General features: G+C 41.1%; 1 protein-coding gene across 1 annotated transcript in view; it reads left to right on the top strand.

The window, feature by feature from the left end:
* Positions 1 to 26390, top strand: part of LOC138960401 (cardioacceleratory peptide receptor-like) — a gene marked incomplete at its 5' end in the record, with an annotated part of 61377 nt that overhangs the window by 1399 nt on the left and 33588 nt on the right. Inside the window, one exon of the mRNA XM_070332303.1 lies at positions 20718 to 20915. Coding sequence (XP_070188404.1) covers positions 20718 to 20915 — 198 coding nt within the window. The remainder of the gene's footprint in view (positions 1 to 20717; positions 20916 to 26390) is intronic.

Genomic DNA, 26390 nt, shown 5'->3' with positions numbered 1-26390 from the left:
TTATAGCCACGCGAAAAATACACTCTCACCTATCTCTATATATTTATAGATATAGATATACATATATATATATATATACGGCTTCTCTGTGTGTGTGTTTGTGTGTGTGTGTGTGGGCAAAAACCTGTGGATTGTAGAGTTCTGTTTGTGATGGGGTCTAGCGGCTTTTGTCTGTCTGTATGTTCTGGCATTTGAGAAGCCACAACAGATAATATAGGGCTAAGAAATAAGCTCTAAAATTCTCAATCCCGTTTGACAGGACTTCGCCTGCAGAGGTGATTGTGATGAACCGCCACGCTGTCTGTCTCTGTCTCGCGATTCACCCCGGCGAAGCCGGGTATTCCTCTAGTATGATATATAAGTGTTGCTGACTCACTTTCCCCAAAGTCATCTATGTCAATCTGTGAATCTAACTTTGCAAAAATGCATTCCTACTCGTTACAAGAAACGACCGTGCTGTCGAACGTAGGTCTATGTTTAAGTGGAAGGCTTAACGTCTCCCTCGCAAAAGCCTGGCAAGATCGGTGGTGCTTAACATGAAGAGTTGAGCGAAAAGAGCAGTACCAATAATCTAAAAGTGTCAGTAGTGTTGTGGGTCACTTTAAATGATTGAACCCAGGTACGTCAGTCACTGGTTGTCTGTTTATTTCTTAAAGTCCATTCAACCGATCTGGCTTTGCGGGACTGAGCCATTATCTTGAAATGTATTGAACGTGTATTTTGATTAACATTAAAACACTGTAAGCTACTCCTGGTACCCTTTCATCGACTTTTCTGCAACAATGTTGGTAACGATTGACTAAGGACAAAGTAATATGTGTTGGCACTGTCGTAGTGGTACGGCTTGGTCTTTAACGTCTACTCCACAACCCGTTAGCAACACTGAATGTTCAGGGTTTTAACTGTATGAACAGATAGAATATTTTCGTACAGGTATTCTCATTATGAGCTACAAGCAGCTTTCGAGTAGATAACCATGTGCGACGAAAAGTTGGTTTTGTGTGTGTTTTGTTATTGTGTATTTGGTTATGTTGTTGTTGTTGTTGTTGTTGTTGTTTTGCAACAGAAGAGCACAGTTCTCATAATGAACTGTCGGAATAGAGAACATTATACCATACAACTGAAATTATCTTATATGTCATTACAAATCAGTAGCGGAAGGAGATCATTCTCCCGGCTTACAGATCTGTCCAGGCTGTCACGTGAACTAAGAACATAACAACCAAAGGGAAGTAATCGCTCTTTATGCATACGCCATGTGTAATAGAGTAAGCGAGAGTTGTACGGAACCTTTCTTCTGGCACCTGAGAGAATAACACGTGTGAAGATGAAAGTCGCTTGTTCATTTCAATGCTTGTTATTCTCTCAGGTGCCAGGAAAAAGGTTCCGTACAACTCTCGCTTACTCTATTACACATGGCGTATGCATAAAGAGCGATTACTTCCCTTTGGTTATTTGATATCTTAACAACGCTCTGCCTCATTTCGTTTAAGATGGGAACATAACAGACAGCAGCAGTTTGGCTGCTTGTTGTGAACTTGGCTGTTTTGTTGCGTTAAATTAATTAGGCAGATTGACACAGGTCCCGGATAGACATATAGGCTGTACCGACAATACAATAAACCATAACCAACCAACCAACCAACCAACCAACCTCACAGGTGTCATTTTACATACTAATTTCAACTTGAAGTTTCTTTTCTGCTCGTGCAGCAGCCAGGCTGTTGATTGTTACCATGCGCTGGAGTTGAAGGATGCATGCTCTCATTCCGTGAATAAATCTGGACAGCTATGTCATGGTGAATATGATTGCCTGCACAAGACGAAATGTGCGGTCACCACTGCGTCGTCTTGCCTAGGTCGAAAAAGACATCTTTATAGCTAACAGGCAAAATGCGAACATTCAGGTCGGCTGACACTTGCAATCGTGGGAGAATGAAACATGGCATTTAACACTTTCAAATGTCGGGGGAAAAGCACCCAAAAAATCTCTTCCCACACCATTCAGGAAAGACGAGCGCTCCTGCTTACTCTTCTATACCTCGCCACAAATTCCAGCATTACAGTTTACACGTTTCCTCAGCAGCTAGCGAAATAGCCTACATTAAACGCCTTAAGTTACAGCGGTTGCTAGCGCGTATATCCAGCTTAAACTTTCGACTCTGTTGGGATAAAGATTGGGCACAAATTGGCAATCGTATATTTCAGCTCAACCTTTCGACTCTGCTGGGATAAAAATTGGCAACAAATTAGCAATCGGGCTAGTTGAACTAGACCAGCGTGTTTCTAACGGAGAATCGATGGGTAAATCTGCAATACATCCCTCGTCACCAACAAGTGGTCTGCCAGTTTGCCATGCTCATCAGACATGTTCCCCGAAACCTGTGGTTGGAGAAAAAATTGCATTTCTCTTATGCGCACGATCGGTTTTTGTCTTCACGCTTGAGCTACCAGCTAAAATCAGGAGAAATAGAACACGAGATCGACTCCAAAAATCAATCTTTTTCTGTCCGTTCCTTTTCAACTTGTTTTTGGCTTTGAACTCGACCACTCTTGGGCGGTAGAGGTGAAGCTGTTATTAACCAAAGTGGAACGGTTTTATTATTTTTTAAATGTTTTTCTATCTGTCGTTTTTACATTTAGTCAAGTTTTGATCTGAACGAAAAAGTGTTATCAAAAAGAATCCTTTTTAATTCTCTTGTTTTTATCAAGTTTAACCTTTCATGTGTTAGGTTTGGGTATTTCTAGTTATTGTAATGGCAGCCATCGTGTGCAATTCTTTCATTGAATGATTTCATGTTAGTGCCTGGTATGGTCTTAAAAAATGGGGGTATAGTTTTTAAAACTGGAATAACTCTGTTACTTTTGCGACTACAATTTCAGTTTAAAGTTATTTTTGATCACAGAAAACCCGCCAATACATGTAAACAAAAAGGCATCAACGTAGTTTTACGTACATCTTAAAAATGACGTCACAGGCTTGACGTCAATACAAATCAAGGGATACGTTCCAAAGCTGGAGAAACGTTTGCGATACAATCGTGTTTAATCATCAGATACGTTAGTTTTTGAAACTCACATATATATACTTTGTTGTATGCTGATTTCGAAAACACAAAGATATTGCCTAAATCTTACAACATTAGATGCTAACCCTCTTCATAGCTTTCATAAACTTTAGAGGGGGAATCGAGACGAGGGTCGTGGTGATTGAAGCCTCATATTGATTGATTGATTGATGTGTGTGTGTATGTGTGTGTGTATGTGTGTGTGTGTGTGTGTGTGTGTGTGTGTGTGTGTGTGTGTGTGTGTGTGTGTCTGTCTGTCTGTCTGTCTGTCTGTCTGTGCCTGTGTGTGTGTAGAGCGATTCAGACTAAACTACTGCACCGATCTTTATGAAATTTCACATGAGAGTTCCTGGGTAGGATGTCCCCAGACTTTTTTTTCTTTTTTTTCGATAAATGTTTTTGATGACGTCATATCCGGCTTTTTGTAAAAGTTGAGGCGGCACTGTCACACCCGTACCCGCATTTTTCAATCAAATTCATTGAAATTTTGGCAAAGCAATCTTTGACGAAGGCCGGACTTTGGTATTGCATTTCAGCTTGGTGGCTTAAAAATTAATTAATGACTTTGGTCATTAAAAATCTGAAAATTGTAATTAAAATATTTTTTTATAAAACGATTCAAAACTACGTTCATCTTATTCATCATCATTTTCTGATTCCAAAAACATATAAATATGTTATATTTGGATTAAAAACAAGCTCTGAAAATTAAAAATATAAACATTATGATTAAAATTAAATTTCCGAAATCGATTTAAAAACAATTTCATCTTATTCCTTGTCGGTTCCTGATTCCAAAAACATATAGATATGATATGTTTGGATTAAAAACACGCTCAGAAAGTTCAAACGAAGAGAGGTGTAGTAAATAGAGAATACTACATGGCTTGCTGTGTCGTACCAGATTTACACGAGTTGTTTTTTTAAATATTGAACTGCGAGCGAAAGCGAGCTGTTCACTATTTCAAAAAGCAACGAGTGTAAATCTGGTACGACACAGCAAGCCATGTAGTATTCTGTTTATCCTACATACTGTACTTACGTGTATTTTACTGAAAATGTCCTGCATTCGAGGCAGCTAAATTGAAGACGCTTGTTTTGGAACCTCGATCTCTTCTAAAGCCTCGTGCAATCTATTACGTCAAAGCAAAGAAACGTCACTCTGAAAGTGTGGCGTGACGTGTTAGTTCTAAAGATTCATCGAGGGTAATTAGCGAGCGCAATTTGTGTTTCTATAATGACGTTTGTCTCGGTGACTTTGGCATCATACGCAGTGGAAAAACAGGTCCCTGCCAGACTTGCTTGACATGACCTCATTTACATGATATACACACGTGTGATTTGAACGATTATTATCTCTCGGGTGTCTCTCTCACGTATGTAGGATAAAGCGTGCTATGCAGCACAGCGAAAACACTACCGCGCTAAACAGGCTCGTCAGTTTCACTGCGTTTTGCACGAGCGGCGGACTACGGTCATTGTGAAAAAATGCAGTGCGTTCAGTTTCATTCTGTGAGTTCCACAGCTTGAATAAATGTAGTATTTTCGCCTTACGCGACTTGTTTGTTGGTCTCCCGTGTCTACAGTTACTTTCATTGTTAAAGTGAAGTTGTTTTTATCTTTTTCTTGCATTTTGAATGTTATGTATTTCTTGTTTCCTTTTTGTATGGTACCGAGTTTATCTTTTTGCAAAATGCCACTCTTAAAATGGAAGATTCTCTTTCTTTGTCTTTTAGTTCTCATTGCCTGTATTTCTTAGTCTTTCTTGTTGCCTGTTCCCCAATGTCCTTAGCCTTGCGTGTCATTGTTGTCGTGGAATTTTTTAAACTTTTTTTAGGGAGTTTGTTCTAACCTTTCAATTTTTGTAATGCTTGTCTTCGTATTTCTAGGTCCCTAGTGCACGTCACTGTTAAGTGTCACTGCTGAGGGAAGGATTTTTCCCCATATTTTTTACATCTGTTATGTTTGCCATTGAGACCCCAGTCATTATGCCAAGTGCCACGCAGTGTTAAAGTGGAGGTGGTGTTTTTGTCTTTCTTCGATCGTTTACAATTTCTTTTTTTCTTTTTGTTTTCATTTTGCTGTGAGCCTGTGGTCACTGCTTAGCGTCAACTGTGAAGTGGAGTTTTTTTTCCATTTTTTTTATTCATTGCATTTATATGTTGTTTCCTTTCCTTATGTCCCCTGTACCTCTAGTGTCTGTCACTGTTAAAGTGGATTTTTGTCTTCTCATTTTCTTCTTTGTGTATTTTTTCTTGTTCTTAGGTTCTAATGTATTTTAATGCTAAATGCCACTGATAGAGTGGAGGATTCAATCCAGAAAGTGACAAGCCAGGGTAGCGCAGTCAGGTATGGCCTGCTGTCATAGTGTTTGAAGTGACAAACCACTTTTGCGCAGGAAAGTGAAGCACTCACAATGAAACACTCACAGTGAAGCGCGCTTTTCTCTAGTCTTTTTAACTTTGTGAGCTTGTTTTTAATCCAACCATAACATATCTATATGTTTTCGGAATCAAGAAATGATAAAGAATAAGATGACATTCTTTTAAAAACGATTTCTGAATGTTTAATTTTGATTAGAATTTTTAGATATTTGATAACCAAACTCATTAGTTAATGTTTAAGCCTCCAAGCTGAAATGCAATACCAAAGTCCTGGCATCGTCGAAAATCGCTGAACCAAAATTTTAAACAATTTGATTGAAAAACGAGGGTGTCACAGTTCCACCTTAACTTTCACAATAAGCCGGATATGACGTCATCAAAGACATTTATCCAAAAAATGAAAAAAATAGTCAGAAAACTCTCATGTACATTTTCATGAAAATCGATGCAGTAGTTTTCTCTGAATCGCTCTACACACACACACACACACACACACACACACACACACACACACACACACACACACACGCACGCACGCACGCACACACACACTCACACACACACATACACACACACACACACACACACACACACACACACACACACACACACACACACACACACATAGTTGATAAGTTCTGGCGGCCAACCCTTGCAAACTCTGGAAAGCTGACATTTGCATGTGGAGAAGTCCTCACGACTTTACTGCTTTAATAGTACAATCTGAAGTGAGCGAACCGTATGGGTTCTGACTGAAAACTAGCAATGAAACTTTAGCAAGAATCGAAACAATACTGTCAAGCATGAACAGCTTAACTTACTTGACACAAAATCAATGCTGTAAAGAAAACCGAAAATGACGCGTTACATATTGATGTGTTGTTAATGGATATGTTATTCTCTCCTGAATTGAAGTCAACCAAACTTTGCCACTGTGCTCTCTAATCTTTCGTATCTGCTCTGCGATTGTGTAGTTAATAGTGACTGTCTGTTTCACTTCCCTTACTTTATTTTAACACAACTATCTACTGCTTTTCATTTGCCTTTTTGTTTCATTATTGCTTTATTCTATTGGGAGTTTTCACATGAAAATGCGACCCGTTTGAGACATATATATGCAATCAACGACAATACACGCTTCATTAGCACAGTCATGTATGGTATTTGTAGAGATTTTAATTTTCACTTCACTGCCTACATCACACAGTCTGATCTCGGATTAGCAAATAATGTCCGTAGCTTTATTGTTCGTGCCACATAACATACATACATTACCTTCATACTTTGTATTTAATTGTAAGGGACTTGTTACCCAAGCTAGTAACATTGGCTTTAAAGAATGTTCGCCGAAATATCTGATCAATGTATATATACACATCTATACTTGTAATTCGACGATATACGCATTTTTCTAGAGTTGTTTTTGTTGATGCTGTTAGCAGCAGAACAAACTAATAATTATGTCAAATGTACATCTCACAAGACTATAAACCTTAAATAGCGGTGCGTTAAAACGAATTACGAAAAACAAAACTCTGTTTAACTGAAACGATTTATTTAAACACAGTTCGACAAACGATGCCACAGTAATGTGTCGAAGAGGACAAATTAAAAACTATACAAGCATTTATTTAAAACTCGGATGACAATATGTGTTTACTCACACGTGGCGTTGGACTGAATTTAACATTACATAAACTTAATCAAAAATGGCCATTGGTGCCACGAACCAGGCCGGAAGAGAGAAATTGTAGCAACAATTATTTAGCATTGGAAGTGCGAGTTTGCGTACACGCGCGAACGGACGGAATTGAACATCTTGTCGAAGATAGTGGGATAACGAAGAGCAATGACACCTTGGTCTCCAGAAGTAGCAGTGAAATCGACAAAAAAATGAAGCGTCTTTTTTTTTTCTTTTTTTTTTTAGTCCAGTCTTACCGTTTTTCGTTGGTTGTCCTCTTTGTATGTATTTCTCTTGACTCTTGTTTGTGTTTGTCTTTTTATTTAGATAATTATTTCCCTTTTCCTTTCTTTCCTTGTCTTCATTCCTTTCTTTCTTTTACTTCTGCCTTCCTTTGAGCACTTCATTTGAGTTCACTGACTTATCTATTTACTTTTTCTTGGGAGGGGGGGGAGGTGGGGAGGGCTAGGGTCTCATTTATATAAGTCTTTCACGCTGTCTTCAATTTTGTCATGTTTGCGGTGTATTTAATTTGTATTCAACGTTCTTTATTCCATGAGAATAATGAGGGAAAATGAACAAGGCAACAACAACAGCAACGAAAACAACAGCCCAAAACAGCCCAGCGAACAAACAGAAGACACAATACACGCAAGAAAAACCCAACGCCGTCACCCCCACCACCAACATCAAAAGGCCCTTGTTCCATCAAATAACCGTTTTGCTCCGTGATTATTCTTCTGTTTACTTTCTGTTTTCTGACTGTATTTTAATGCGTGTGTTTGCATTGGCTCTTTGCAATGTTGGTTTCAAAGTGAGGTTTTGACTTCATACTCATGCACGCACAAACGCACGCACGTACACACATAAACACACACACACGCGTGCACGAACACACACACAAACACATACACACACACACACACATACACACATACTCACACACACACACACACACACACACACACACACACACACACACACACAGTCACACACACACACACACACACTTCTTGACAATTACAATGCTCAAATGAATTAACCTTCTGCCCAAGTTTCTTTGTTGTACTTGGCAAGCTTCTTTTATTTTTAGACCGCTCTTTGTGATCCTCTGAAATTGTGTTCGGATGGACTCTTTCTTTGATCGTTTGCTAAAGTGCGTTTCTGTGGCTCCGTTGTTTTAAACCTTTAACACAGTTTGCCTTGGGGTGTTTGCTCTGAAATTTGGACAGGTTTGCGGTTGATTTGCGAACGAGAATTTTTAACCTCGTCGCTACCATTAATCTTGGTAAGTTTGGAAATATGGATGTTCATTTATACTTAACAGGTGTATACAGTAGCAGCGATCACACGCTCATAAACGGGTTTAAACGCACCGAGTCAAAGACAAACACATTGATAGCATATAGGCGTACACACCCACGCGCGCATTCACATATTAACACACCCGCAGGCACACACACACACACACACACACACACACACACACACACACACATACACACACATACACACACACACACACACGCACGCACACGCTTGCACACACACACACACACACACACACACACACACACATACACACACACACACACACACACACACACACACACACACACACACACAGATCTATGAAAGAGGAGAAAATAGATAAAATATGCTTTACAAACAAGGTGTTTGTTCATTTACCTATTTTTTGTTTATCGCTCTCCTTGTTTTTTGCAATCTTTTGTCATTATGGTCACAATTTTTGTCTTTTGTCTTTTTTAACAATTATTTTGCAATGCCCCCTCCACGCATAGGCATCAAAGAAACGGCGTACCATCTCAGCATGAGCGGCTCAACCCAGGTTAGACTGGTTAAAGTACAATCTCGGTGCGTGTTTATTCATGCAGTTTAATGTTGGGCTCGGTGGGCTTAAAAGCAATGTGTGGTATGTGAAATTCCAGAGGGACCGGCGTCTCTCAGTCTGCACATTGGCGTTTCAGAGGAAGAAAACAAGGCTATAGATGTATTAGACGGTTTTGGTACATGCTTGGACAGTTTAATTTTTAGCTATGGGTAAAAGTCCACAGGGAGCTAGCAGTGACTCTTTTGATGTTGATTTCCCGAGGAAGGAAACTAGGCTATGAGTTGGACCCATCCCATGTGACTGAGCCAGCCAATGGGCGCCGCTCGCTTGTCGGCGCCATAGCAGTGAATTTGTTTTTCTTTCTCTACGAATGATGCGTTGTCCAACCAAAGACGGAAGCGATGACTAAAGCCATCTGTGTCTCATATGTCACAAGCGACACTGCCCGCGCTATGATCAATATTCCCGTCTCGACTACGTGTTTACGGTCCTGAAATTAAGCCCTTACTGCCCGTTGTTGGAATCCTGTGCTTTTAGCCAGATCAAAGGCAGCCTGTGTCTCTGTGTCTGTGTTGCAAGGAACAGGAACTTGTATTAAAGTGCCTGGCCCGGGGTCGACGTACCGCACCCATAAAGGGCAGAATATACGTGCGTAGTTTCAGCGGCACAGACGACGCACTGCATATTATTGACGCTGCGATAGGGATTATGACGAGTACTTGGCCTGTTTTCCTTTCACGCAACGTGCAGCGGGAAGATCTAATCCGCAGTGCGTCGTCTGTCCTGCTGAAGTTACATAGGTGAGCGCCAGGCCTAACCTTCTCCTGTGATAGCTGTAAATGATAGGGTAGGATACGTCGATCGACAGGCGCTGGATCGACAGGCACTTTGATACTCGCTACTGTTATAGAAGCTGAGCGAGTCAGTGAAACGTTCCCGTCGCGATATAACCTTCGTGGTTGAAAACGACGTTAAACACCAAATAAAGAAAGACAGTGAAACGTTCCCGTCGCGATATAACCTTCGTGGTTGAAAACGACGTTAAACACCAAATAAAGAAAGACAGTGAAACGTTCCCGTCGCGATATAACCTTCGTGGTTGAAAACGACGTTAAACACCAAATAAAGAAAGACAGTGAAACGTTCCCGTCGCGATATAACCTTCGTGGTTGAAAACGACGTTAAACACCAAATAAAGAAAGACAGTGAAACGTTCCCCATTAAAGCACCGTCCTCCCCGTGAAAACATTCTGCTCACTATCTCACATTAGCCAAGGGATTTTACATGGGGTAGGATCATACCCGCACTTGCATACTTTTGGATATTTTATTTATGTTCTTACGTTTTATGTTGTTTATTGTAATGCTGTAGGCCTATACACCACATCTGAGTTTCTCCTCGTTGAGATAATAAAGTGTTCTATATCTATATCTATATATCTATATATGCATACCAAAAATCATAATCCTGACGTCGTCCTCTGCAGTGTGGGCATTGGTTTATGACCAGGGACTTGTGAAGAAATTAATTCATGAAACAATCTCACTGCACAAACAACAGTCAAGCTGTTGATTTTTGGTATGTTTCCAAACGGAGGGTTGCCATGGCCTCAACCCATGTACATCTCTGGGACATGGTGAGCCGCCGAATAGTTCCAACGAGAAGGACTGTTTCTTTACGGAGACTTCCACTCCGGTCATCATTGAGACCATGCAGCACTAAAAAAAATCGCTCTCTCTGATTTAGTGGATTTGTTGGTGGGACGCATTGTATTACTCCACTGAGCAAACTTCAGCACTTGTTCGACTCTTCTGATCATTCGATGGACGCACTGTCAAGTTTCTGTTAGAGGAGAATGAGAGACTGACGCCTTTTTTTGGGTTCGAAAAGAGAAGAGCAAGCATGTTGGGTAGAACCCAGATTACAGAGCAGATTCCTCGTGAAAGGGTTTTATTGTTCCATCTTCAGTCTCTTTTTGTTTTTTGTTTTTGCTGTACTCTTTTTCTTTCTTCTTTTTTTAATATCGTCAAACAAAAAAGACGAGACACGCACACACAGACAAGGATTATTATTACGAACATGAGCGTGCAGTTTGTATCGGCCGGTAGTATCATTTATACAAAAAGCATAACACATTGATGTCTCGAAACTTCGTCTGAAAGTACAGCTGCTAGAGATTGGAGCGGTATTTTTCTTCTACTCCGACTTACTTGCTTAGTAGGTGTATTTGCTGGCTGATGAACGAGGCGTTTATTTGTAGTTGACACTTTTTTCTATGATTTATTTCATCCAGAATGACTATACAATGCAATGTATGAGCATAAAGGCCGGAGGAATATAAGTTTCCACTCAGGATTGTCTCCTTCCAGTATCGATTTACAAAAATCCGGAGGAGATATTTCACTTTAAGTTGTGTGCTTGTGTATGTGTGTGTGTGTGTGTGTGTGTGTGTGTGTGTGTGTGTGTGTGTGTGTGTGTGTGTGTGTGTGTGTGTGTGTGTGTGTGTGTGTGTTTCCCTAAATATTAAGCCAGTCGTCCATTTACAGTCGAAAACAGCACACATTTACGTCACATCGACTGTTGATTGTGACAGTATACTCATACCAAGCCATAGCATAGCTTCGCGCATGCCGGAGTTAAAGCACTGCGATTGGTTGATTTGCTCTAAAGCAAAAGGCGTCGAAAGAAACATAAAACTGCTGCTTATTCCACTCTCTTATATTTAGCTTGGTCTAGAACTTCTTTTTACGACACTTGTGACATGAATTCACGACAAATCCTGCGCTTTTTGCCACGAAACCCATGATTGTTCGACTAGTTTCTGCTTCTTCTCGGAGTTAAGAAAGGACCTAACAGCGCCACCTACAATTTGTCCTCTCCAAATAAAAGTAAGCCCAAAAAACAAAACAAAACAACAACAAAATTCAAATAAGTGCAACTTTGTCATACACAAAAAAAAAAAGATGAAAAAAGAAGGGTAGGTAGGCCGGTTATTCCTTATTTTTCCATTACGCTGAACACACACGTGATTTAGAGCGGAACATGTTCTATCATTTATTTTTTGTCTGTTGATTTGTTTTTCACAGTGGCGAAGTGTTTTTGGGTCGGTCGGTTTTTCCCAATCCAACGTTTTTGTTTGTTTGTTTGATTGATTGTGACACTGATTTGTGTGTGAGACAGCGCGAAATAAGCAGCAGAGATGGCCAAATCTAAAACATTTAACTCGCCAGTCGCGCGAGTAACCTTAGGAAAGTCACTAGCCCGCCAGAAATGTCACATGCCCGGTACATACCACACAAACAAATTATGAAACAGTGTTACTATTACTGTAAATTTGTATTTATACCCACAACAGAGCGGTGGCACGTACGATCCACAACTGATTTTTGGCACCATTCTTTCCTGACGTAAGTTGCAAAGAGCAATGTTTGTTTCGCGCGACTTCATAATTTCCAATTCTAGCAATGTGTTCAAAACCAAAATACATTATTTTTCTCTTCCTATGGTCTCAGAAATGTTGAACAAAATCAAACCCAACATCGTCTTCCCATCCAACTGGCAACTCAAACGTGCCACTCTCATCTCCACTATCGGCAATCACTCGCCAGTGTTCTTTGAATGGTCGTTCTTTTCTCGTCCGTATGCCGTTTGCTTTTCTCCTTTTTTCAGCATTTGTGTTTTCAAGTTAATTTAACGCGGGTTCACGTGACAATAGATATTTATGATTGTTCAATCAATAGCGAAAAGAGAAACTGCACACACAAACACACACACACACACACACACACACACACACACACACACACACACACGTACACAAATACACGCACGCACACGCACACACACACACACACACACACACACACACACACACACACACACACACACACACACACACACACACTCCACAAGTCTATTACTAACATCATTTTTACTCTCAGCATCGCGCTTGCATCAATAAACATCCAGCAATGTCACACGCATTCCTTCTTTGCCACTACTAAAGCAAACGTGTGCAAGATTGTATGGGACATGCTTTGATGCCGAAATTAATTATTTTGATTATGCATTTATTTCTGAAAAATTTTACCTTCACATACATTCAGTCACTACCTTAACCACTTATGTTTTCAGTATTCATTTCAAGTGATCACGAACGTAGAAAAATGGGTATCAAAGCGTTGTTACATTTTGTTGTGCATTCTGAATAGTGTGCCAACAGGCCTTGGTCAGTCAATCACGTTTTATCTGTGTACTAAGTGTTTGACGGAAAAAGAATAACACCAACCCCGTTCTCCTGTATATAACTGAAAGCCATATTTTCTTCTTCATTCAATTTCTTGTTTTCAAAAGCTTCGTCAACTGTCCACTTACACAACAAACTCCCTTTACCAAGCTTCAATTAAGAACCCTGAATACGAAAGGTCAAAACAAAACAATAGGTACTACTTTCACTATCGTCGTCTGCAACGAAAACCGAAAATGGCGAAACGCTTTGCTACGTACACAGAGGACGAAATTTCAAAGAAAAGATCGAACCTTACACCTGTGACTAGGAAAAGTTACATAGACAGTTCCGTGCGGATCTCACCACGTATCAACGTACATCCGATGCTCAGGACCTACAGATAGGTGACGCTTTGGCGATTGAGGCTTCGTCTTCAGCTCTAACACGCACTCAGACAGTCAGGCAGGTCTAATCTGCACCAGCGGTGTTGGAAGGTTTTGATTTAGAAACACTCGAATGTTACTTCGACGAGATAAACGAACCAAAAGTCAAAAGTGTGCCCCAAATTCGGAAAATATTCTTTCAAAGCGGCACTGTAAAAACCATCAACATCACTGTGAGAAAATAAACAATACAAACACAACCAGTTCCCCTGTGGAACATTTCGGATGGACTTTCCCACGACCTGACCTACAAAAATCCTCCGTGTTCGTTCGCGCTTTGCATTCAATCTGTGTTAGTGCGCGTGTGTGTTTGTGTGTTTAGCTTTCGTTGGTATGTGCTGTTTGGTTCAAAATAAGTTTATCTTTTTTCATTGAAAGATTCAGAAACGTTGGTTGATACTTTGTTGAATGCATTCAACCAGAAAAGACACGAAACGCATTGAATCTATCTTCTGCGCGCATGCGTGTGTAAGGTATGTGTAAAAGGGCAATTGTGTTTTTCAGTCTTGTTTTGTGCCTGTTATTTCGTCCCCAAAAACTCATTTCTGTCTTTCTATGCCTATGCTGTGAGACATAATCGCCATTACGAGTTAGTCGTGCGACAGAGAGTTTTCTTGCACACTCGACTGCTGCTGTCTCACTTCGTCTCCGCCGTCGTGAGACATCTACAGTCTCGTGTGCAAGAAAACTCTCTGTCACACGACTAATTCGTTATAGCGGGTATTGCACCCTGTCTAGTTATTGTGAGCGTTCAATGAAAGCTTTTACGAAGCACGCCAGAAATCTTCCACTGAATCAACACTCCCAGACTCTTCCAAACGCAAAGTAAGCTCTACAGGACGACACTTTTCGCTGTGCCTGTATATTCCTCGTGACCCATAACCAAATCATCGAATCTGAGATCCGGTGTTGATGATTTAGCCTGTCACTGCCAAGAAAGAGCATCAATGGTGTTAGCTTTGCTGGATGAATGCCAAAAGAAACTGAATGAGTCTGTATATTATGATTTTTCTCCCTCACAATTCAGCTATAAAAGACTATGGTAAAGGAAGCAGTATTATAGTGTGTGTGTGTGTGTGTGTGTGTGTGTGTGTGTGTGTGTGTGTGTGTGTGTGTGTGTGTGTATGTCGGTCAGTCTGTGTCCCTGTGTGTATGTATGAGAGTCTGTGTTTGTGTGTGTGTTTGTGTGTGTGTGTGTGTGTGTGTGTGTGTATGTGTGTGTGTGTGTTTGTGTGTGCCGTGTGTGTGTGTGTGTGTGTGTATGTGTGTGTGTGTGTGTGTGTGTGTGTGTGTGTGTGTGTGTGTGTATGTGCTTGCGCGCCTACCTATGCATGTGCGTTTGTGTTAGTGAGTACGTATGTACTTTGTGCTGTCCTTAAAGCCATGACATTAAAATTGTTATTTTAGTTTGCAACATTCTGATGATGGAAATCGGCAATTATGTAATTAACGTTCTAAAACCTTAAATAAAAGCAAACGAAACAAAGAAGTCGACGACGACGACAGCATCATCAACACTTGTGCACGGAGAACACTAAGAACGTTAGCCAAAGTTAACAACTACGAGGTCCTTAGGTAGAACAGTAATAGATGCGCAGTGGTCAGGCCAGATCAGCAAAGCCAAAGGAAATGAACTGCAGGAAATGGTACAGACTGAATCAGTTCATTCCCAGCCCAGCGTGTCATTGGATCCAAGTTCACTGGGTCCATTCTAAGCATCGAGGGGTTGAGTATGAATTTAGTACCCCCACCACCCCCCTCCCCCTCCCACCCCCATCCTCATTATGTTTATAACCACATACCAAACAAGTCGCGTAAGGCGAAAATACAACATTTAGTCAAGCTGTCGAACTCACAGAATGAAACTGAACGCAATGCAATTTTTCAGCAAGACCGTATACTCGTAGCATCGTCAGTCCACCGCTCGTGGCAAAGGCAGTGAAATTGACAAGAAGAGCGGGGTAGTAGTTGCGCTGAGAAGGATAGCACGCTTTTCTGTACCTCTCTTCGTTTTAACTTTCTGAGCGTGTTTTTAATCGAAACATATCATATCTATATGTTTTTGGAATCAGGAACCGACAAGGAATAAGATTAAAGTATTTCGAAAATTTAATTTTGATCATAATTTTTATATTTTTAATTTTCAGAGCTTGTTTTTAATCCAAATATAACATATTTATATGTTTTTGGAATCAGAAAATGATGAAGAATAAGATGAACGTAAATTTGGATCGTTTTATAAAAAAAAATATTTTTTTTTAAATTTTCAGATTTTTAATGACTAAAGTCGTTATTAATTTTTAAGCCACGAAGTCTGGCCTTTGTCGAAGATTGCTTGGCCAAAATTTCAATCAATTTGATTGAAAAATGAGGGTGTGACAGTGCCGCCTCAACTTTTACAAAAAGCCGGATATGACGTCATCAAAGGTATTTATCGATAAAAAGAGAAAAATTTCCGGGGATATCATTCCTAGGAACTCTCATGTAAAATTTCATAAAGATCGGTCCAGTAGTTTGGTCTGAATCGCTCTACACACACACACGCACAGACACAGACACAGACACAGACACACACACACACACACACACACACCACACACACACACACACACACACACACACACATACACCACGACCCTCGTCTCGATTCCCCCTCTATGTTAAATCATTTAGTCAAAACTTGACTAAACGTAAAAACACCAAGTACATAACTCTCAAGCTTTTCTCTGTCTCCTTGGGCTAAAGTCATTAAGGATAGACAGCATTCGCTGTGTCTGTATTGTTGCGAAATTTAACATGCAGATAGTATGTACTTATTGATGCTACTCTTAGACTGTGCTGAATTACCCTTGCAAATAGAATTTTCCAAAATGAACATGTTGTATTCGGCAAAAAAAAGAGACAGACAAACAGAGCTAGAGAAATTCAGAAAAAGAGAGACACAGAGACAAACAATTAAGCAGACAGACAGACAGACAGACAGACAGACAGAGACAGACAGATAAGGAGAGAAATAAAGTAAGTAAGAGAGATCAAGAGAAAAAGACAGACAGACAGGAAGACAGACAGGTCATTCAAGACGTCATGCAATCAGCATCTTCCATTGGCAACAGCAGTTGCAGGCTTCTATCTGCTTCGTATTTGTAGAGATGATCGGTTGATGCCTTAGACTTGAATGACTTTAGAGAAATGTTGGTGGAAATGTAATTACGATTGACATTTATGGAGATATGAGGAGAGCGAGGGGACATGCAATGCAATACCAATTCTTCAGGGACAATTTAAGGAATGCCAGAGGGAAAATATCGGAACGAAATTACTAGGGACTCATTGGATAAAATGATCCATGTTTTTCCTGTCAGGTTCATTCATGAAACGCGTTTAAGGAAAATATGATAGAAGAGTTTTGTCTTTCTCTTTTTTCTTCTTCTAAATTATGACAGCAGATCTTGCAATGATGTCTATTTCTGCATGAACAAGAAAATCCTCAGTTTAAATTCTGGATTATTAGAGAATTTAAAAACCCTTTCTTGATGGTGCAATTTTTTGCCGGTCAATTATGTGCGTTCAAGATGTAGCTGGAGCAAAGAGGTTTCGATACATGTCTTTGAAAGACTGTATTGTGAGACTTTTGGCTAAAGCTTGTTGCACTGGATTACAGTTTACGATTTACGATGTTCATTCTCTTTTGTATGCGCTTGCTACTTTCATCTCTCTACATGTCTCTATCGTTCTTTCTCCCCTCCTCCCACCCCACCCCTCTTTCCCCTGCTAAAGTTCTGTCTTACTCTTTGTTTGGTTTACTTTGACCCTGTTTATGACCCAGATAATGACATAGTATAATTATATTAGATATTTTTCTGTCCGACATCACATTTGTATTATCCACCATTCGTGTATAGGGCACGTAATATAAGCGTTCGCTTGAGTTCGTGTCCCTTTTATTTCTTGTTTTACTACTGTACCATGTCTAACTGAATTAAACCTTGTTTTAACCAAAGCTTGTTATCTGCTGGTTTGGCTGTGGGCTATCATTAAAAGGGATAATCAGTCTAAGATTTTCATTTATTTTACACGTATTTACTGCCCCCTTTGGGCCTGTTGACAAGTTTGAGGTTACTGTACTTGTAGACATTGCCGCGGCGGTGGAAGGGAAACCATTAAGAGGCTTAGCGATGAATTCTTTCAACGCCAAATGCCGCTCACATAAGCAGAATTCTTAAAAATCATCCTGAGCCAACGATAGCATTTTCATAAGCCAAGAATATATTTATGTTGTCAATAAGATAACTCTTTTGATTTTGCGACCAAGATATTGAAATATTTAAAGAAAGGCGTGAACATTGTATGGGGTCAGCTTTGCATATCGCCGTGACTTTATGTCATCGGTGATAATTGAATAAGTTTGAATCAATTACTTGAGATAGGATTTCCCTACTCCCTCTCCCATTCCAAGCCTTCCTGCATACTGTCTGACTGTTTTGCGTTTAACAAATCTATGGTATGAAGAAGTCTTTCTTCTCAAGATATACGGGATGGCCAAAAGTCTACTGCCACGGACCACTTGTGGTACTGTGTATAAAAGCTTTATATGTCCCATCAGAACATTTTCGAATTTCAAATTCTAATGTTCATAGTGAGATTATGTTTATTTTCTTCTCAACTCCCTCGTTATTTGCTATTCTTGTCCTTGCTTCTTTGGACGCTGGAATGACTCAAACAGAGAGGTCAACCATTGGTTAAAAAACGCTGACAGCGCGCAGCTAAAAGTCTGAATTTTGGAGAGAATCGTCATGAAAGATTTGTTTTTGCAGTTGTATACAAGCAATACGCAGAACGTATCAGGCTAACCCTCTGCGAATAACATTGCCCCTTTCCTTTAATCTGTGAAACATGAGGATGATTAAAATACAGTTTTTGCTTGTAAGTAAAGAAATAAGACTATCGCCTCTAATCTTTATGTATGCTGGTAGGATGTATTTTCTTCTGCAAATGTGCCAAATGGCCAAAACAGTTTTGTTAACGTCACCTTTACCCTACCTAGTTTGGCAGCTGTGCCAAAATGATGGCAACGTTGTTGGCCATTTGAAAAAAAAGTGTCCGAGTTTCGTCGATTTGCCGACGCCAAAAGACAGCCCAAGCTGTTTCTTCAAATGGACACGTGACAGTCAGTCAACAGTTAGTGTCCAAAGAAAGTACGCTGCATTCAACCCGTCTCCATTCCTTCAGAGACAGCATCTACCAAACCTGAGCGTCCTTGACAAGACAAATAGTACTCCCTGGCACATTCTCCGCCAGACAGAATGTACTCTGTAAAAGTCTTTCGAAAACGGATCACCTCAATAATTGGTTCCGGGCAGGACAAACTGTGTCTTTACGAGTGCCGAGGAAGACGGCGCTAATTCAATAGTAGGTTTCTAGAAAGACACGCTCCAGTACATAACAGCGCTCTCCGAAGAACGAACCGCTGTCAATACGCGAGGTCAGTACCAAAAAAAAGAGTATCACTACGAGTTTCTGAGAAGTTGTATAGTACCATGTCATCATTGTCCTTGGAAAAGAGAAGTAGAGGTTCCTAAATAAACCTGATGGTATCCATCAGTGTGTCACTGTAAAAAAGAAGCATCACAGCGGGTATACGGTATCATGTATTCAGAAAGACAAAATTACTTCTGTTGTGAGTGTTTATTAGGCTGACACAGTAGAGAACGATGTTTTCCCTTGAGGACATCTTCATTTCTGGCACTTTCGCATTGACACCACAGGAAATGGACACCTTATAGTGAATACCGAAAACAAGCAGACAGCCGACACATATTTTAGCCAGAAGAACAAAAGAGAATCCCGTCTAATACTATTTTCACAGAATTAGGCCATCTCTCATCTTCCCCCGCCGCAGGCAAACAGCGCAGTCCTCCCTCCACTTATGGAGGCGGATGAAACTGGGAACTAGGGGTATTTGTCGACGGGGTGAGTATTCAACGTGGCGCTTCTAGGCACAAAGCGGTTACTCGCAGCAAATGAAGCGGAAATTGAACATTGTCTGGAACATTGTCTGAGCGAAATTGAGCCAAATGGTGGTAGCACTGAGAAAGCTTAATGGTGGGAGGAATAAAAAGAAAGAGACCAAAAAGCAGCAGCTCCAGAGCAAAGAGTGAGACAGTGTCACAAGGGTTGGGAGAAGAAGATGGCTAAGTTGTGAAGGGGGAAGGGGGAAAGAGGTTGGGGATTGGTAGAGGATAGGGACTGTGGAGGGGAAGTGACAGTGATGAAGGTGTTCGTCGGGGTCAAAATTGGTAGGTCTGAACCTGTCCCCAGACGCACGCTTTTGGCGTGACAATCAAACCTGGATTCGTTTTATTTTTGAGAGGTCATTTTCTAGGCGTACGTGTTAGAAGGGCGGAAACAAAAAGAGAAACAAATTCCAAAAGAATCACGTGCTATCAAAAATAACAGGAAAGGGAACGCCGACTTCCGTTGACCATTCTTTAGTCAAAATTGTATACGCGGCTTTTTCCAGAAGCAGCTGCGAAGTTTCTGGCAGTTGTCTTGTAACACAAACAAGGTGTTTAGTAAGCCTCTAAAACAACAACGGCAACAACAAAACATTTTGCAGTGATCGACATGCCATACTGAACCGGTCAGTAAAGCGAGAAGGAGAAAACAATGGTTGGTGTTCATAAAGTGTGAATGTTTTTCAATTGAAACAAATAGAGCTGTCATTGATTATTGCGTTTGGCTTGTCCTAAGAGTTAACATGATCGGTGTGTTGGCCATACCAGCTATCTAAGCCTCTAACAACTATCCTAACTACCGAATTGCAAGCCAAAACCTACCTGTACCAAGCTAGCCACCTATGCCTGCTACACCTTCCTTCCTCTCTATCTACCTCCTCAACTACGTGTGCATTTCTCTCTCTCTCTCTCTCTCTCTCTCTCTCTCTCTCTCTCTCTCTCTCTCTCTCTCTCTCTCTCTCTCTTAGTCTATCTGCCCATTTGTCAATTCATCCATCCACCCACCCATCTAGTACGAAACATAACCCTCTTACGTCTGTTGACAGATCTGTCCGCTGGGCTGGTGAACGTGTTGACAGACATCATATGGAAGAGCACCATTGATTGGCATGCGGGGAACGTCGGGTGCAAGACGATACGCTACGCGCAGGGGGTCGTCACTTACGCCGCCACTTACGCCCTCGTGGCGCTAAGTCTGGACCGTCTGCACGCCATCGCCAGACCTCTGGGCTTCACTGGATCCAGTAAGTGATGGAGTGTGGTGTATGATAATGTGTTTGTGTGTGCGTGTATGTGTGTCTGTGTGCGTGTGTGTGTGTGTGTGTATATATGTGTGTGTGTGTGTGGGGGGGGTGTATGTTGGGGGGAGGGCAGGGGTGTACCAAGTGTATGAGAAGGGTTTGCTTCCAAAATGTGACGGGGGTAGAGGGGCTGGCGAGGCTGAGGGACTGTCGGGCGTTACCCCCTAGATGCTGTACAAATGTAGCATTTGAAAGAGGTATTAGTGTTTTTTTTTGTAGCCTGTATTATTTTCTCAGTCCCTTAATATAAAGATGTGTTGTGTCTGATTTAAAAATGTGTAAACAAAAATATAAAGTCAATCATGTTATGCAAATTAGGTTCAAGTTCACCGACCTGTATCGGTCGATGGGCTTCGGCAACCCAGAAATGGGTCTGGGCGAAGACTGGTCTAGTCAGTTCAGTTTCGATCTTTTAGGCCGACGGGTTGACTGAATGTCTAAATGTCGCGTTGAACGATTTTTATTTTGTTTATTATATATTTTTTTTTATCTTACCTTCCGCTTTTACATGTGCCTGTTCTGTTGACGACTCAACCATTACAAATTGTTTTGTTTGTTTTGTTTTGTTTAACGTTCAGCCGACCACGAAGGGCCATATTAGGGCGGTGCTGCTTTGACATTTAACGTGCGCCACACACAAGACAGAAGTCGCAGCACAGGCTTCATGTCTCACCCAGTCACATTATTCTGACACTGGACCAACCAGTCCTAGCACTAACCCCATAATGCCAGACGCCAGGCGGAGCAGCCACTAGATTGCCAATTTTAAAGTCTTAGGTATGACCCGGCCGGGGTTCGAACCCACGACCTCCCGATCACGGGGCGGACGCCCTTACCACTAGGCCAACCGTGCCGGTCACCACCATTACAAATGAAATCACACTCTCTTCTTTGTGTAGATGTTGTTTGTTGTATGTTTATTAGGGTCTGCTAGTGTGTGATCATGATAGGGTTTATGTCCGTCTGTAGATGTTATTTTTTTTCTGTTAGTCCTGTGTTGACAGCTCTTCGACAAGCGCTTAGAACTGTACCCACGGGATACGCGCGATATAAGCTTCTTATTGATTTTTGGTTTGTTTGTTTGCTTAACGCCCAGCCGACCACGAAGGGCCATATCAGGGCGGTGCTGCTTTGACATTTAACGTGCGCCTCACACAAGACAGAAGTCGCAGCACAGGCTTCATGTCTCACCCAGTCACATTATTCTGACACCGGACCAACCAGTCCTAGCACTAACCCCATAATGCCAGACGCCAGGCGGAGCAGCCACTAGATTGCCAATTTTAAAGTCTTAGGTATGACCCGGCCGGGGTTTGAACCCACGACCTCCCGATCACGGGGCGGACGCCTTACCACTAGGCCAACCGTGCCGGTTTCTTATTGATTGATAGATGTTCACTTGCAACATCAAATAGGCGGCTATGCTCATATTTGTCCTGCGAATTGTAACACGAGATTGTATTCTTTTAATGTGAATGTCTGGTTAAGACACAATAGGTATACAATAGAAATCGTGTAACAAAGGCTCACGTAGGCGAAAGGAAATGAATAGATGAATGAGTGTCTGTACAAACGAAAGGTCTCTCGTTACCGTCACCTTTTGTAGGAATAAGCTTGTAATATAAGATTATCTAGAGAGGCTGACATCCAGTTCTCTCTTCTTCATATTAAACAAGTCGCGTAAGGCGAAAATACAACATTTAGTCAAGTAGCTGTCGAACTCACAGAATGAAACTGAACGCAATGCAACGCAGCAAGACCGCATACTCGTAGCATCGTCAGTCACCCGCTCACGGCAAAGACAGTGAAATTGACAAGAAGAGCGGGGTAGCAGTTGCGCTCAGAAGGATAGCACGCTTTTCTGTACCTCTCTTTGTTTTAACTTTCTGAGCGTGCTTTTAATCCAAACATATCATATCTATATGTTTTTGGAATCAGGAACCGACAAGGAATAAGATGAAAGTGTTTTTAAATTGATTTCGAAAATTTAATTTTCATATTAATTGTTATGTATTTAATTTTCAGAGCGTGTTTTTAATCCAAATATAACATATTTATATGTTTTTGGAATCAGCAAATGATGGAGAATAAGATGAATGTAAATTTAGATCGTTTTTAAAAAAATATATATCTTTTTTACAATTTTCAGATTTGTAATGACCAAAGTTAACTAATTTTTAAGCCACCAAGCTGAAATGCAATACCGAAGTCCGGGCTTCGTCGAACATTACTTGACAAAATTTTCAACCAATTTGGTTGAAAAATGAGGGCGTGACAGTGCCGCCTCAACTTTCACGAAAAGCCGGATATGACGTCATCAAAGACATTTATCAAAAAAATGAAAAAAACGTATGGGAATATCATACCCAGGAACTCTCATGTCAAATTTCATAAAGATCGGTCCAGTAGTTTAGTCTGAATCGCTCTACACACAGACACACACACACACACACACACACACACACACACACACACACACACACACACACACACACACACACACACACACACACACACGCACATACACCACGACCCTCGTCTCGATTCCCCCCTCTACGTTAAAACATTTAGTCAAAACTTGACTAAATGTAAAAAGAAGATTATTATAGTTTCATTTTAATGTCCGTCGGAGATGCTGTCAGTAGGTGCTGCACAATGGAAATTGTGTAGGAAGGCTCAGGCATTAGGAGACAGATCAATAGCTATATACACACGCAGAAACATGCTCTCTCTCTCTCTCTCTCTCTCTCTCTCTCTCTCTCTCTCTCTCTCTCTCTCTCTCTCTCTCTCTCTCTCTCTCTAAAACCTCATGCCATCCAGTCTACTAAACCTAGCCAAACGAAATCCGTATCTATAAAACACGCACGTGACACTGCACCCACCAAACCTGGAAACACACACACACGCGCGCGCGCGCGCACGCACGCACGCACGCACGCAGAGAGAGAGAGAGCGCGAGAGATAGAGACAGAGAGAGAGACAGACAGACAGAGAGACAGAGACAGAGAGAGACAGATAGACAGACAGACAGACAGAAGGAGAGAAAGAGAGAGAGGGACAGACAACACCAACAAAAAGAGCGAACGCCGTTGACAAAGAAATATCGTTTTGTGAAGGAGGAGCATGCACGTCCCTAGGAATGAGCGAGACAGAGACAGGTATACAAAGACTGACATACTGATAGAAAGACACAGACAGACAGACAGACAGACAGACAGACAGACAGGCAGAGACGGATACATAGACAGAAACAGCGCGGTACCAACACGAAGCGAACGGAAACCCCCTTGTGGAGAGCGAAGAGAGCGTTCTGTGTGGATCGAGCGAAGACGCCCATTGGATTCAACGCAGGAAATTGAACAAATGAGAATGATCAGAGGACACTGCATCGCACTCTCACGTTAAAGTAAAGCTGGCACGTTTCTCGTCTTCACGCAAAGGGGAACTGTTCAAGGCAGGTCGGGCATTTGTTTGGCTAGGATCCGGTCATCGGTCGCTTGATTTCTTCGGTGGAATACTGACAAATAAAAAACGAATTAAGAAATAAGAGAACGTAAAACACAGACACACACACACACACACACACACACACACACACACACACACACACACACACACACACACACACCAGTGTTGACCTGGCAGGCTTTGAATCTGAAATTGAACTATCGAATTCTATCAGTGTCAACGGATGATCGGGCATTTTGTGTTTGTTCTTGTCGAGACATTGGAATGAAATCATTTGCGATGACTTGTTTTCTGTTCTGGTTTCTGAACCGCACTTTCCTCGTCGTGGATGTGTTTCTCTTGTTTACTGCATTTAGCATAGGTTTTCAGTTTATTTGTTTCAGTTTGACTCTGAAGAATTATCCGTTAACTCTTCCGAAAAAGAAAACTATCGTGTTTTACAAATCAAGAATAAAAACATTGTTTTATTGTTTCTTTTAAATTCAAGCACGCACAATTCGTCACTTTGTCGCGTGATCGCATCAAGGGCATTGTCTCAAGGACATTTCTTGAACCCAACAAAAATCCCTTTTTGCGTAACTCATACCGGATTACCAGCAACAAAGAGAAAGAACCAAAAGTAATGGTCAGATTTTTGCGCCGTCGAAGACAACAGCTTTTCCCAGCATGCCAATCATGTTGATTCGTGTTTACGTAAACGATCGTAAATCTGGAGGTTTACGAGGCTTCTACTTTGCGTTCATGGCTTTGAGGGCCAGCCGTAAAGTCTCAGATTGGAGTATGGCGGTACATTAGCGTCAGAATTTTAGGGCGCGGAGAAAGTGTATGCGTATGGAGGAGCAGAGGTCGTGTGTGGGGGCATAAACTGGGCACGGAAGGGAGAGGAAGGAGGAGAGTTTGATGAGAGAATCGATCTCGCTATCCTTAGTGACCCACCGTTCCTTTTGAAATGATTTAACGGATGCAAAATGGCGTTCCAGAGGTTCACAAGGTGAGGTTGGGTGTTCAAAGAAAACGAACAAAAATCGAAAGAATAATTAAAATGGTGTTTTTTTCTGACACAGAACAAAAGTTCGTGTGAAGATTTTATCTTAATGTTCAACGATTGAATCTTTCTAGTGTCTGTCATGACCATGGTTGTGCAATAGGCCAACCTGACGGAGTGTAAAGTCACTGTTATCGTTCTGTAGTACCTAATGTTCTTTGTTCGTTTTTTGTTTGTTGCTTCCCTCTTCTATTTGTTATCTTTCTTTCTTTCTTTCTTTCTAAACTCTTTCTTTCTTTCTTTCTTTCTTTCTTTATTTCTTTCTTTATTTTTTCTTTATTTTTGTTTGTTTGTTTGTTTGTTGTTTGTCTGTTTCCTTCTTTCTTTCCTTCTTTTTTTTTCTTTCTTCCTTACTTACCTTCTCACTTACTTTCTTATTTTCTTTCTTTCTTATTGTCTCTTCTTTTATTTATTTCTTTCTTTTTTATTTGATGACTTTATTTTGCGTTTGTTAATTTTTTATACAAGTTTTTCCAAGTAAAGATGTGATGATACTTCCCCCTTTGTGCAATGTTTGTTTGTAGCAAGCACGTCCAATGAAGGGTCAGTAAAAGAACTGTAACCGAAACAACAGTGCAACGGAATGGCAAAGTCAGCAGAGACGTAAAGATTTTCGGTGTCCCAGACAAGCGGACAAGACGAATGTCCATTTCTGGCAACAGAATTGACTATTGATCAAAACTGTGTGTTTATGGAATTGCCACGATAGGTCGTGTCGGACAAGGAACATCGCGTAGCACGCTTCAAAAGAGATTGCTACACAATGTCCCTTGCTCGACACGCTTCATGCAGAGATTGCCTACACTTGTTGCGTAGAATGGACAGGTTCCAACACATGGGTTACTTATTGCACAACAAGCTGATGTCGTGTCTGCAACTAATTGTCCATCGATGCGGATAGTTAT

The sequence above is a fragment of the Littorina saxatilis genome, linkage group LG2, assembly GCF_037325665.1.
Source record: "Littorina saxatilis isolate snail1 linkage group LG2, US_GU_Lsax_2.0, whole genome shotgun sequence".
Classification (NCBI taxonomy): Eukaryota; Metazoa; Mollusca; class Gastropoda; order Littorinimorpha; family Littorinidae; genus Littorina; species Littorina saxatilis.
Note: the sequence above shows the minus strand (reverse complement) of the source record. Positions and strands in the feature narration are given on the sequence as shown.